The following is a 14,839-nucleotide window of genomic DNA, read 5'->3' as shown; positions in this document are numbered from 1 at the left end:
ACAAGAGCATGTAGTGACAGGACAAAGAGGAATTGATTCAAACTGAGAGTAGGTTTCAATTATTAGGAGGAAATTTCAATATTAGGAGGAAATTTCAATATTAGGAGGAAATTCTTTGCTCTGAGGGTGGTGAGGCACTGGAATGGGTTTGACCAGTAGTTGTGCCTGCCCCTTCCTTGGAAGTGTTCAAGGCCAGACTGGATGGAACTCTGAGCAACCTGGCCTAGTGAAAGGTCTCCCTGCCCATGACAGGGGGTTGAAACTAGATGATCTTTAATGTCCTTTCCAATCCAAACCATTCTATGATTCTATAAAGTTGCAGGAAAAATAATCTAGCAAAGATATGATGAAGACTGTTTACTTTGTCCTTTCTACCTTGTCAATTTATCTTGTTTAATTGGTTATGTTCTAATTAGACAAGGTCAGAAGCTCTCGGGAACACTGACTTTTCATTTTCTTTGTGCAGAATTTAGAAAACAATCTCTGATTGAAGATTCAACCATTTCTGTAACAGAAATAGCAATATCTAAGGGTTTTTTTCATGCAAAAAGCTTTTCTCAGGTTAACTAAACAAAAAAAATTTTTGAACTCCTATTTTAAATGGTACATGTTCTTCTGTGGATCCATCTAAATTGGCCTATTCCTAGCTTGTATCGATGTAGCTTCATTTGCCACTGCTGTTTACATTGTCCACCATCAAGTTTTAGCATGGTACCACTCAAAACTGCTGTACAAAGAACCTAAAAGACCACAGACCCAGATCCCAGTGAGGCAGACAATGCTGAACTGAGAAGAAATGCTTGGATTTTAGCACTGAATCTCTAATTCCACTTTTTGTTGGCCTAAGACCAAAGAGAAAAACTAAGTGACAAATGCTCATTCAAGAACAATTCTGTGTGACAGCATGATGAGAGAGATCTTAGTCCTTAAAGGTCATAATCTAGCATTGGGAGCAGCCCTTAAATACAGCAGTGTGGTGGGGTGATCCTGGCTGGATATGAGGTGCCCACCAAAGCCATTTATCACCCCACTCTTCAGCTGGACAGGGGAGAGAAAATACAACAAGGCTCATGGGTCAAGGTAAAGACAGGGAGATTGCTCAGCATCCACTGTCATTGGCAAAACATTTTTGCCAAATTGACATGGGGAAATCAGTTGAATTTGTTGCCAATCAAATCAGAATAGGACGAAGAAAAGTAAAAACTAAGTCTTAAAAACATTTTCCCCTCACCTCCCCTCTTCTCAGGCTCAACTTCACTCCCAAATTCTCTCTCTCCTCTCCCCTCAGTGGCACAGCAAATGGGGGCTGTGGTCAGTTCATGTCATCTCTGCTGCTCCTTCCTCACTCAGAGGAAAGTCTCTCCTCACTCGTCCCCTGCCCCAGCATGGGGTCAATCCCACAGGAGACAATCCTCAATAAACTTCTCCCATGGGAGTGCCTCCCACAAGCTGCAGATCTTCATGAATTGCCCATGTAGGTCCCTCCCACAAAATGCACTCTCTGAGGAACAGACTGCTCCAGGGTGGGGCAACCATGGGCTGGTGGTGGGTATTTGCTCCCCCATGGACCTCCATGGGCTGCAGGGGCACAGCTGTCTCATCCTGGCCTTCACCACAGGCTGCAGGAGAATCTCTGCTTGAGTGCCTGAAACACTTCCTCCTCCTTCTTCTTTACCAACCTTGTATTCAAGGTTTCCAGTATTGCTTCTCTCACATACTCTCACTCCTTCCCTCTGATTGCTGGCACACAGGGGTTTTTTCCCCCTTCTTAAATCTATTATCCCACCATCGCTGATGGACTTGGCCTTTGCCAGTGATAAGTCTGCCTTGGAGCCAGCTGGCATCAGCTCCATTCGACATGGGGGAAGCCTCTAGCAGCTTGTCAGAGAAGCCACCCCTGTAGTCCCCACTACCAAAACCTTGCCATGCAAAGCCAATATAACCTGAAAGCACCTCCACTGAAGAAGATGGCTATGAAAAAAAGCAAGCTTTTAAGACAAATTTTAAGAGAACAGTCAAACATATCCACACATATCCCATTGCTGGTGAAGTAACCTTGGTCTCTAACAGCCTCAGCAGATGGTGGCACTGGAATCTTATTAAGCACAGGCACAGGGCTGAGCTGAATCCACTGCCACCTGTAATCCAGCCGAAGTAACCAAGTTGAAGCAACAAAAATTTTAGCACAGACTGACAATCAATTAAATCTAGACCCCTTCACTGGAGCTTATGGCGCTTGCACAGAAATCTGCATCAACACACATCTGCTTTTGTCAGCATCAAGGTGAGAGTAAATCTATGTTTGCCCCATGTCTTGGTGCTGCATTTGATTTTCACCAGTTATGAAATAAACACAGCACTTCAAACATCTCCCCCTCCCAGTGACATTATTAATAAGGAGGTGTCCTCACCTTGGCAATAAGGGTTGCTGGGGTTGAAGTTCAAAGCAAACTCATGAGATACCTTGGGAAATGGGACATTACAAACAGTTAGGGAATGCAGACACAACAGAGCAAGGGCCCAGCATTGTGAAGGTCCTACCTGCCAGCTAGGAGGAACCTGAGCACCAAACCCAAATGCAGGAAACAGCTTGTCCCTGGAAAGAAAGGGCAGCAACAAAAAATAAGAGCAATTCTATAATAACTCACTCTTCTGTTTTATTCACCAAAAGTAACTGGAGACCAAGGCAGAATTCCTGCCATAAGGAATTGGTACATCATTTAGCTGCCCATGGCCTGGCACCAGGTATCCAATGTTTTCGGGCTTGGGCTTGAGAGCTAGGTAATTTCTTTCAGTGCAGCACCCCACAGGACTCTCAGGACATTTCAAAGTAGCAGGAGAAAAGCCAGACCAACCCCAGCCTGGCTACAGGACAAAGCAGACAAACATGTTCCCATTCCCACTGAATCAAATAGGACATTCATGTTTGCAATGTGTCATCTGTAACAAGGGATCAGTGCTCAGCTGAAGCACCAAGGGAGTCAAAAGGGACAAGCCAAGCAAATATGCCAAATTATGAAGAGCTGCCATTGCCCTCCCTAGCACTGACAGAAGCAAGAGGAAACAGTAGCACCTCCTAAAGGGATCTCCCAAGGAAAGGCAGCCCCTCAATCATTAAAACAGTGCAGGGCTAGAACAAGTTGGGACACATTTGTGACATGGTGACTGGATCAATCAAGATCATTACATACGTGTCATAATCCTGGACTACACTTCCCACACTCCAGATGGCACTCAGGTACTCATTTATCCCATCTGGGCTGATGTAGTGAAGAGAATCTGGTGATTTGGGATCGCCATTGGAGGCAGTGAAGTCTACACCCACCTGATCAGGCAACATGATGGCAGCAAGTCACTGATATGTCAGCACAAACAAATGAGAAGAACTAACTATATCCAGAAACAGGGGGTTAGCTCAGGCCCATACAGTTCCTTTCCTCCCAGGCACACAGCAGCCCTACACAGCGACAGGCACACATGCCTGCACCCCTTTTCCCACCTGGGTACAGGTATTTCCAAGTCGTAGCAATCCTTCCCACTGACAGACTGAACCAACTTCTCAAAAGAAGTTTGAGAAGCCCTAGCTCCATTAAAGTGCTACTTGATCGCAAAAAGTAAAAATATAGTATTATTTGGGTTTTGCAGATTTCATCACTGCAAATTCACACTGCATTTGCAGTCACTCATGCTGCCAATAAAAACTAAACACAACCTCACTGCTTTTGTCCTGTCATCTACCAATACAAGCAGTGGGGAACAACTCACCGTAAAGTTAATCTGGCAACCTCCCATCACATAGTCCAGAAATGAATATTCTGTCTCAATCTAGAGAAACAGACAGACAGTGTTACACCTACTCATTTCACTACAATCAGAAAATAAAAGAAGTAAAAAAAAAACCCAACAAAAATCTTCCTACCTTGCAGGATTTTATCCTAATAATGCCAGAGTTTTTGTAGTGCTTTTTCTTTTGTTTTTTCTCAGGATGAATGCATTCATATTCCACCTACAGAAAGCAAGCACAGAAGAAGCAAGTTCCAAAATATCTGCCTTTACAGGAGAGCAAATTATTGAAACAAGCGGTGTCACACATCCCACAATTTCAGAGTTACCAAAATACCCAGCAGAATTAAGAAATGTAATTTTAGAAGGTCTGCAACTACTTTGGCTGCTATCTGACAAGCTAAATGGGGTGCTTTTGACACCAGCACTGGGCAGAGAAGGCAAAAATCTCAGGGTGGGGAGGCCAAAAAGCCTAGGCCACAGGTTCCCAGTGGCAGTATCTGCCTGTTTGGATTCACTCGCATTCACAAGGTTCTGAATTCACAAGGGCTCGAAAAAAGGCAGGAACCTTCCACTCACTTTTGGATTATGACCCATCAACCTGGATGGCAACTGAGTAGTCCTGGGCTACATCCTGTGTGCAAATACATCTGACTCAATTCAGGTGGGACATCTCCAAAGAATGAGATGTCAGGTTTTCACTGCAGACAACAAAGCAAAACCAGCACCACCAGCATGTGACTCAACTTACTCTAGACCAGTCGACCAAGACAAGTGCCCCTTGGAAGGACTGCTGCTCTCTGTTAGCTGGCAAGGTGACCAGAGTGCTCAGGAGGGTGACCAGCTCCAGCACAAACATTATCTGAGACAAGCTGTGCTTCTGGACTCATCTGTTACAGCACCAACAAGCAATTTTATTTTCGCTTGACTCAGCAGAGGCCAAAGCAAGCTGAACTGCTGGGAAAAGTAGCTCAGAAGACAACAGGGCCAGCAGAAAAAAGGCTCAAGGATGTTTTCAGAAATAAGAATGGTAACAGAACCCAAAGAAAACAAAGAAATATAATTCCCACACCAGTTTTTATTCTTTCCAAATGTTGGCTTAGTAATACAACAACATAGACAAAAATATGCATGCTTGGAGGCAACAACTAAAAGTGTATATCTGAGGTCAATATTAAAAAGGGGGTTTGAAAGCCTGAATTCTGGACTAAGTTAGCAGGCTGAGGAAGCTCACCAGAGAGCCGGCACCAGCTGTCTGCATCTTCGCCAGGGTCGTTTCCAAAGTGCCTATCAAGTCATGTGAGCCGTCGCTGTCATGATCTGCACACTGCACCTGAAAGGAGGAGGGAGCAGGCAATGGGCAGGCTTCCTGTCTTAGGGAGACCGGCCACGGCTCACTGCCCCACCTTCTGTCTGACAGCTCTGCTCTATGCTGGTGTACTCCCCCATACCATCAGGACTGGGGATTTTGGCCACATCACTAACTGAAACCCAGGAGCAAAGACACACAGCCAGAGAGAATCTCAAGAGAGGAACATATTCACTTCCTCACCCACTTAAATATGCATGGTGAAAAATAAAATCTTTCCGTGGTTTAAATATAAGAGATTAAATAAATAAATAAAAATTTTAAAGAAACATTAAAAGCCCCCAACATTTCACAGCCCAGATGTGTAAATGTGAGATCATTCAGGACAAGATATGCAACTGGGGTAAGGGGAACAAGAAATTAAAACTTTGTTATCTAAGATATGCTCTTTTTTCTGTCCAACAATAGCATCAATTTACAGGAAAATTGCAATTTCCATGCAACAGTAAGTCTGTCTCTTTCTGCATCTTATACCAACCAAATTATAAATACTTTATTAATAAACAGTCATTTTTATATCAGCATGAAGGCTTTAGAACTAGATAATGCAAAAGAACAATGCATTTACAAATGAAAATATACTAGTAACTATGGCTTACAGCAACATGGTGTCATAGCTCTCCACAAAATCACCAGTGAGGAGCATTTCTAACACATTCAGTCCATATGACTGCAGAACACAAGTAATTCCAGAAGCAGTCAACTAAGGAACAAGTGTAAGCAGCTGCCTTCTCCTCCTCTGAAGCTCACATGCCACACAGATTCAGGGACTCTCTTTCTGAGATCTGCCTTTAGTAATCAAGAAATTGATGCTACTCCAGTATAAACCACAGTGACAGCTTTCTCCTAAGGACAATGGGTCAAGATGAACCCATGGGTAACACCCCAATAAGGGTGTCAAATGCAATGGCTAGGTATCTGAATTTGACACTGGGTTCTTTAAGGACTACTCAAGATCTACATGGGATCTTCCACTGGTATCAATGGAAAACCCATACAAACAGCCAAGTGAATTATGACCTAATGTAGTTACCTAAATGGGAAGCACCATGGCGTAGATGCTGAGAAGGCTAGCAGAGAAAAATTCTCCACTTTTTACTGTCTCATGTGAAAGTCTCCATTCTCACGCAAGCTATCTGTCTGATGGTTTGCTAGCTGGTAAACATTTGCAGGTGCAGGGCTGTTGTGAGAACAAAGTGGAATGTTTTGGTTCACTAAGAATAATATTTTGAAATGGGTGGTTATACCTCTTAGCCTATCACTGGTAGGTGGTTGACCAGTGGGCCAATCATGTAATTTCTCTTTTGCGATCCATGCTATAAAAAGATGGGGGTTTGGCATTAAAAGGTCGGCTTTTACCATATCTTCTCTGACAATCTATGTTGTTTGTCACTGTCCCTGCACACAACAGCAACACCATGGCATCCTTCAGTGTCTTAAGGGCAAAAGATACCACAGAGACTGTTCCCCCTTCTCCTCCTCCATCCTTTCCCACCCCACTTCATCTCTTCTCTTCTAGACACTCTACCATGAAGCAACTCCCACCCCTCCTGCCTGAACTTCACTTGGCTTCTCCCAACAATTCTGATGTTTGCACATCACCCAAAAGCAACTGGATCATGCCTGGGAGGCCAAGGAAGGAGGCTCTTGTGCAGAAGCCACAGTGCAGACTCCCAGTGAAGGGTGTCCTTTGTGCCAGTACACCTGGAGACCTGCAGGGAATTCAGCAGCTGCCACCTCCACACACCTCCTCTCCCCTCCGTCCTGCTCCTGCTCCCCTCATAGCCATGCCAAGAACCAGTTTTGTTATTAGTTCACAACACAGAATGGCTTAAAACAAACCTCTTTTTACAAGGGTTTTTTCTAAGACTGGCCAAGATTCACTGCAGGCAGCCCAAAGAGCAGTGTTGCTGCAAAAAAAACCCCTTCCAATACTGCAGGACACTGTATAGTTATTTACTGATTATTTCTTTGCAAATGAACTGTCCAGTACTCACAACGAGCCATGGAATACAGTCAGCAAGGAAAAGGCCCCTTTCATCTACAAGAAGAACTTTCAAAATTCACAGAAAATTGTCAGGGTCCCTTCCCCCACCATGTAGCCCTGGGAGAGGGGCCCTGAGGGCACAGACACAGGGTTTCTCTGCCCCTGCTCAGCCTCGTTCCCCTTTGGTTGTTTTGTGTTCCCCTGCGCGGGCAGAAGGACCCTTGGTCCCGTGATTGAACAGTTCCTTGGCAGAGCCCGGCCATGCGGCTGGAGAAATAAACATCTCTGAAACATCTAGCAAGAATCCGTCCATATATATTTCTTTCCCACGGGACTCCTGGTTTGATACATCATGTTACAGAATCCCCGCTGTAACAAATGGTAGAGAATTGCAAGCAGAACGATCCCCGATCCCTAAGCAACTGATTTGTGTGAGTAAACCCTGGAAACTTTGGATTCCTCTTCTTGGTTTTGTTTTGCTATTCCATATCTAAACTATGGAGGAACCGTGGGAAGACTCTTGGCTCTCAGAGCCACATATGGACATTTATCTTAAACTTGAAAAGATTCTTGAACAACGATTTGTAAATTTTAGCTTAATTCAAGCTCAAAAGGAACTGAAACACTTCCTGGCATGGTTGTTTAAGAACTTTTTCTACGTTTCTTGGGATTTAATTCTTACCAAAGACTTTTGGAACACTGTTTGAACCCAGTTAATTTTTGAGTCAAAATGTATGCCGATGGAAGAATATTTTTGTGAATATTATTTAATTACTGAGACTGTTGAACTGGGAGTGGCGCGCCCCAGCAGTGCCCGCCCGCGCAGCGCGTGGGGGAGCGAGCCCCATGGACGCCCGACCGAGAGGGGAGGCAGCGCAGCTGAGAGCAGAAGCAGCAGACGGCAGAGAGCTGAGCAGTGCGGCCCAACCCGGCCCGCGCGGCCCCGAATGCGACCCCAGGAAGAGCGCACAGGCAAGAGCAGCCCCGACAATTCCAACACGGGAGCAAGAGAAAACAAAAGAGAAAGCAAAAATGCAGTGAGACAGAAAACAGCAGCAACTTGGAAAAAGGAAAAAATCATCCTAGCTAAGGTTTTCGGAATAGTAAAATGGTATAATGTTAAACAAAATTATGGCTTTATAACAAGATGTGACTACCAAGAAGACATATTCATTCATAGAACTGCTATTAAAAAGAATAACCCTGGAAAATTCATCCCAAGTTTAAGAGATGGAGAAGTAGTAGGATTCAAAATTGTGCAAGGTAGAAAAGGGTTACAAGCAGCAGAGGTCACTGGGCCTGATGGTGTTTCTGTAAAAGGCAGTATATATGCTAAAAATCGTAGTCATGGTAGACAATATCTCCATTATAAGCCCCCCATACAGTCTCCCTTTCTTAATCCCACCTTTCCCTTTTACCCTATGTCCTATTACCCCCAGTGTATTCCCAATGCATTTTTCATCCATGGTTTCCCTCACAAAACCATGCTTTTGCCAATTGTTTCCCCAAAAACCCCTTTCCAATGCCGAGTGGGGGATGAAAAGGGGAAGGGAAAAAATTAAACCCTCTCCTGCCTCAGTTTCCCCACAAAGCACGCTCAGAGAGTTCTGTCTCCCTTCTGTCAGCCTTAAGATGTTCCAGAGAATCTGTTTGGACATTTAAAGACTCAGGAGGGTGGCTTGTTTTGTTTTAAAACTGTTCTTGTTATGTTTATCCAGTTGTTTTCAATGTTAAGCTTTAAATCTCTTTTGTTAAAAATAAACAGGTGAAATGTCAGGGTTCCTCCCCCCCGCCATGTAGCCCTGGGAGAGGGGCCCTGGGGGGGGAGACACGGGGTTTCCCTGCCCCTGCTCAGCCTCGTTCCCCATTGGTTGGTTTGTGTTCCCTGCGCAGGCAAGGACCCTCGGGTCCCGTGACTGCCTCAGTTCCTCGGCAGAGCCCCGGCCATGCAGCTGGGAAAATAAACATCGCTGAAACATCTATCAAGAATTGGTCCATATATATTTCTTTTCCATGAGCCTCCTTGTTTGATATGCGTGTTACAGTAGTCCCCGCACTGTAACAGAAAATTATTTTGCCTTTGTGTATATGCCATGAAACCTGTGAATACCAACACCCACAAACTTCTATTTTGCTACTTCTATTCGATACATTTGCTATTGCCATTTAAATAACTATGGGGCTGAGCCACTGCTTTCATTTATTTTTCACAAAACTGTCACAAAGATTAGGCTGTGTTACAAATACGAGCTGTTCTTAACACAGAACAAGAACATCACTCTGCATCACAATGAAGAAAGAATTACCATAATACTAGGTAGTATTTGATCAAAAAATTTATGTTCACACATATATTCAGCATGTAATCCTCATACACAGCTGGCAAAGTTGTTGTTTAGGGATACACCAAAATGTCTGTTTTCGCTGTGCTGAAGTTCAAGTTCTCCCTTCCCTGACTACCAGTATTTCATGCATAATTGCTCCTAGGTAAATTTTTGGAAGCCTCAAACAAGAGGTTTCAAGGAATTGTCCTGGGTTGCAGTGTATTCTATTACCATCCTCATGAGCTGTTGAAACCAGGTGGGGCAGTGTTTCCTTGCCTCCTCCCTCCGGACCATCTTCTGTTAATGGCCCATCATTGTCCTGCCACATGACTCACAGATAACTCCCTCCGGACTATCTTCTGTTAATGAGCCTAATCAACACTTGGCCTCATGACTCATTACCCCATTGTGAGATGCTCCACCCAGAGGGAGGAACCAAGCATTCCATCCTGGATATAATCTGAGATCCCAAACACCACAGACACCCTTTCTGTGAATCTACTGGATTCCCAGAGCACAGGAGCTACATAGCCACAACTGGACCTTCTGAGGAAGAGCAGCCCCTTCTACAGGATCACCGTTTCAACAGAACCACATCCACCACTTCAGGAGGACTGCAGCCACCATCTTATGGGACTGCTACCGCCCCCCTGACTAACAGGGCATCAGGTTGTATCCTGACTCTGTCACTTTGAACCAGTGGTTTCTGCCTTTTTTTTTTTAATTTCCCTATTAGATTGTTATTCCGACTTGGTGCCTCCCACTGGTTTGTTTTCAAACTAGTATAGGAATAAATTCCAAATTAAAAATAAAACAGTAGTGCAATAGCATATCATATACTTTAGTGTTGTTAGTGAAACTCCTGCCTGTCAGTCTAGACTCCCCTGACTAACTTCCCCAGCCTGTTAAGGACAAGAACAGTTTAATCCTATTTCACAGCTGCATTGGGAAATTTCATAGATTATTTGCACACACATCAAGAATTTTGGCTTAAATGAACAGCAAAAAGTTATCTTTTGAAGAAGCAGGTCATTCTAAAGTGTATTCTAAAGCACAGACAGCTTCTAGAAAACAAAAAAAACCCCCAAACAACAACACAAATATTTCTGGGGTATAGCAAATACAGCCCCACAAACAGCATGTGTAAGCCATGCCATGTCATGTCAGTTCTAACAAATGACAATATGCACCTCTTAGCCACCTCCTCTACATGCTTGCTGCACACTTTTGAACCAGGATGACTTCTTTCTGACCCAAGACTGTTGATTCCCCACCTATAAGAGCTCACAAACACCACTTAGAACACTGCCACCTATCAACAAGCCCAGCACACCTGTTGGAGGTTAGGATTTTTCCTTTTTTTTTCCTTTCTCTCAGGAAATTTTTCCCCCATTTGTTGCCTGAGAGATGAGAATGACGATACTTAAGGGAGACAAAAGATGTGGCCAAGATGAGTAATTCTTAGGACCTGCCATACTGCACAAAGAACAACACTAGCATGCATGCTTTTTGCTAAATCTTCCACATCAAGCTTTCAGCATGAGATTTCTTCAGAGAGAGGATGAAGCAGTAAAATTCTGCAAATGTAAAGCATTCAGGTGTTAGATAAGTAGAGAGAAATTATATTCACACAGAACCATCTATGGATTTAAATGCCTTTAAATTATCAATGCATTGCTTAGAAGAAAAATTAACAGATTAAGTTGCTATCAGATTTTATTTTGTAGAAATATATTAAAAGATGTAATTGTTCTGCTAAACCTCCACAAGCCAGGACCACAGAGAATTAGTTATCATATAAAAGACCACAACGAAATGCAGTTCTGACTCAAAACTAAATTTCCAATTGAAAAAGAAAAAGAGTGGGGAAAAGCTTCCAGTCTCATGAATGGAAAAATCTGATAGATGCTCAAAGTCCTCTCTTGTGTCAGTATCCCAAGGTACTCAAGTTTGTCCAACACCTGCAAGCTTCTCAGTTAACTTAGAAACAGTGCTAGAAAGCCACAATGAAAAAAAACCCAAAACAACCAAACAAGACACCACCACCAAAGCTCAACTTGAAACCCTGGCCAGAATAGTGAAAAAAAGCCCAGTTATAATTCTTCTTATGACTAATAATTGGAAATTGTGTCACTTCTGCATTTCCCGAGTTCTCAATTTGACAACTCATAATGTTTTAAAACAGACATATAATCACTTACCTGCCACACTACAATTCTAGAAAGGCAATCTAATAATTTAAATATGACTCGACAACCTGATAACTCACAGCATCAACACAGAATGGATGACTTGGAACAACAAAGAGAATTCCTGAAGACTCTACCTTGATAGGTTTATTAAAATCTCCACCACAGAAAGTTTGCAAGGGAACACTGAACTTCCTCCAGCATGGATTTAAGTTGTTCTTGATCACCTTAAAAAAATTACAGCATAATGTCACATGAGGAATACATCATTCAACTCACTAGGAATCATGACATGAGGGCTCTTCACCGCAAGCTAAGAGCAGCCTCAACCAGTTCAACCCTTGGCCTATCAATGGCCAAGCAACAGCTCCGTAAGAAATAAAAGCTTGATGCTCTGGGTAAAGTTAAATTTTACAGCCAAGCTCAACACCATTGAAAAGGAAGAGAGGCCCTCTTCTCGCATGCTGTCCATGGTCAGACTCCTCACTCAGCTCCATCCAGTCACCAGGCAGCAAATAAACAATCTGCTGTAGCCATAGTGAGCAGAATACCTTTTTATAGGATACAACTTTCTCTGCAAAACTGGTGCAAAGCATAACCAAGAGTGGGACTCCCACTTTTGGTAAAAGTAAGCTGTCTGATCAACTCAAAGAAAACATCGTGTGGAAATACTACCTCTGATCTGTACACAAGCTGCCATGTTCCAGCATCGCTCTGCTTGTAAAACTCCAGAAATGGATCCGATTTACCTAAGAAATCCTGCAAACAAAAACCCACCAGAAGTAATCAGCCTCCTCTATATTTTACCAAAATGAGTAAAGAATTAGCTAATTGGTATACAATACTTCAAACAAAGAACAAACGAACTATACATTTGTTTTCTTTCCTCACTTTTATTTTCCTTTTTAAAACTGCTGCACTCTGTAAGTCATCAGAATTTATCAGCTCCAATTCCTAGTTCTCCTCAGATCATTTTTGTCCCTATAAATCATCTCATTTTACTAACTGAAAGTTAGGTCACTAAATCCCCGTATTGGCCTTTGGCTTAAAATAACATTGAGCAGTACACCTAAATTTCCACCTTTTCTTCTTTAACAAAAATACAGAAATATCAGTTCACAGCTACAGTACTCACTGGAGACAATTACATAACTGATCTGTATTAATATACAGAATGTTCCAAAGCCAAAATAATACCTCAAAACCTAAACCTGGCAGTTGAGTTTCTGGTTTGACATTGTGGTCTTCAACATGCAATTGTGTCTCCAGTTTACTCCATTGTAAATAACACAAAACACAGTGAGCCTTTGCTTACACATGGATTACTGGCTTAGCTGAATGTCTGCAAACACAGAGATTCCTGGCCAAAAGGTACAAAACATAACTTCTAGAGAAGCATGGAATATAATTTTTTAAAAAATAAATACCTTTTTGTCCAAGTTTTGGGCTTCAATTTCCAAGTACACAACCCTGGTATCTTTAATCTCCTCGGCTGAAATCTATGCCATGGAAAATGGAGGGGGGGAAGTAAACAAGAAATCACAGTTTTGCTTACACTTTGTCCATAAAAGAAACTGTAGTTTCTTTTAAATATCTCTCTCCTGTATACATGTAGCATTTGAAGATATACTGACAGACAACCAGAAAAGCCACTTTATCCCAGACAAGATATTGAGAGAGTTTTTTCACACAAAAACCTCATTTACCGTAATAGTGCCCTTTCCTGCTGGCTTTCCCTGCTTCAATTCCAGCGGTCGGGTGAAAACTGAGCTGGACACAACCTAAGGGTAAAAGGCAGATAATAAAAATATCAAGTTAGACAAAGAGCAAAGAATTACTCTTCATGTGCAAAGTTTTCAAACTCTTGTAAAAGTTCTAAAAAGATTTAAATGTGTTTCCAACAGTGACAGCCATCAGTTTGTGCTCCTGAACAGTCTGAAAATTATCTTCTTTCACTATCCAGGAAACAGTGCCCACAAACACGTCTCCAAACTTAACTTTAGCTTCCTATTTTTGCTACCTCTTAGAAACAAGAGGCATTGTCATCACAAGCAGCCAAAAAGCTGCTAAAAACAGAAAATACTATTTAATTTATTGAATCTTTCTTTAATAATATGAATCCCACTTTTCTTCTCTTGCCTAGCTATACAAACCCCTTCTCAGGAAAGGAACATAGAATCTCGAGTAGCCTTATTTCCCCTGATTTACCACCTGATGGTCAACTTTGTGCAAAGGAAACTCCATGAGAGCCCTCCAAGCACCATGCTTCCTTACTCCCAGACTGCCTTTAGTGCTACAAGTGCCTCCTAAGTTAAGCAATTAATTAAATACCACATGTATTTCTAACCTTTGCTTTGTGATCAACATAATGATTTTTCTAACTACATTCAACGGTAACACGAACATGTTTAACAGTGTTTTCAAATTTGAGTATGTTGAAGCCTTTGACAAAGCAGATTTTCACTTCATTTTTTATAATAAAACCAACTCTCGCTTCTTATTTTGTACATCACTTAACACGTCTACACGCACCTGTCCCAGTGTGCACTCAACCCCTCCCAGGTAGTCATCGTCATTTAAATCAAAGGACTTGTTATCAATATCATACACGCTGAATTTCAGCTTCTGCACTTTCTCAAAGTAGTAGTCCACAACCAGTTTCTTGCAGAATTCAGGGTCTTGGCAGTTCTTGATCTTTTCCGTGCGATCTAGCTGCACAAACACAGGAGTAAAGCTGTTGATAATGAATACGAAGCCCATACTCTCCCACGCAGCTTTTTACCTGCACCAGGTGGACACAGGCACCAGCAAGGCTACACACCCTGGACCATGCCTTGTGCTCAGTGACAAACCAGGCTGATCAATGGCTCCCCAAGAAAAGAAATGGCATTGAAAAATACACACTATCATATGGGAAAATTCTGAAAATTAGGGGGAAAAGATTGCTGAAACGCTGTATTCTGGAGTGTGTGCTCTAGAGCAAGTCATACCGTAACAGGCAAATGAACTTCCTGCTGCAACTCTGAGCAAACAAGTCAGCAATTAATGAAACCACAGAAGGTTTCAGTGTGGGCAGTGTGACTGACCACCAATTGTAAATCTGAATTAAGTATGTCATGCACCTGCCAGGAAAACCTACGGGATGGAAAGGGGGAGACTCGGCCTGTTTACACCCACCGGCAGCGCG

The 14,839-nt window shown here is 42.7% G+C and overlaps 1 protein-coding gene across 2 annotated transcripts; it reads right to left on the bottom strand.

Moving 5' to 3' along the window:
- Nucleotides 1-1,268: 1,268 nt before the first annotated feature.
- On the bottom strand, nucleotides 1,269-14,427 carry CPNE1 (copine 1). Of its 2 annotated transcripts, XM_008643505.2 has the most exons (11): nucleotides 14,185-14,427; nucleotides 13,359-13,433; nucleotides 13,080-13,151; nucleotides 12,328-12,411; nucleotides 11,790-11,879; nucleotides 5,018-5,116; nucleotides 3,920-4,006; nucleotides 3,766-3,825; nucleotides 3,192-3,325; nucleotides 2,542-2,596; nucleotides 1,269-2,463 (listed from the first exon to the last, which is right to left on the bottom strand). In XM_008643505.2, the coding sequence occupies exons 1-11, from the start codon at nucleotides 14,410-14,412 to the stop codon at nucleotides 2,362-2,364; spliced, it is 1,086 nt and encodes a 361-aa protein (XP_008641727.2). In that variant the 5' UTR covers nucleotides 14,413-14,427; the 3' UTR covers nucleotides 1,269-2,361. The 2 variants fall into 2 exon arrangements, with proteins under 2 accessions (XP_008641727.2, XP_017602478.1); XM_017746989.1 differs by lacking the exon at nucleotides 5,018-5,116.
- Nucleotides 14,428-14,839: the final 412 nt, after the last annotated feature.

The sequence above is a fragment of the Corvus brachyrhynchos genome, unplaced genomic scaffold (genome assembly GCF_000691975.1).
Source record: "Corvus brachyrhynchos isolate BGI_N302 unplaced genomic scaffold, ASM69197v1 scaffold661, whole genome shotgun sequence".
NCBI lineage: Eukaryota > Metazoa > Chordata > Aves > Passeriformes > Corvidae > Corvus > Corvus brachyrhynchos.
Note: the sequence above shows the minus strand (reverse complement) of the source record. Positions and strands in the feature narration are given on the sequence as shown.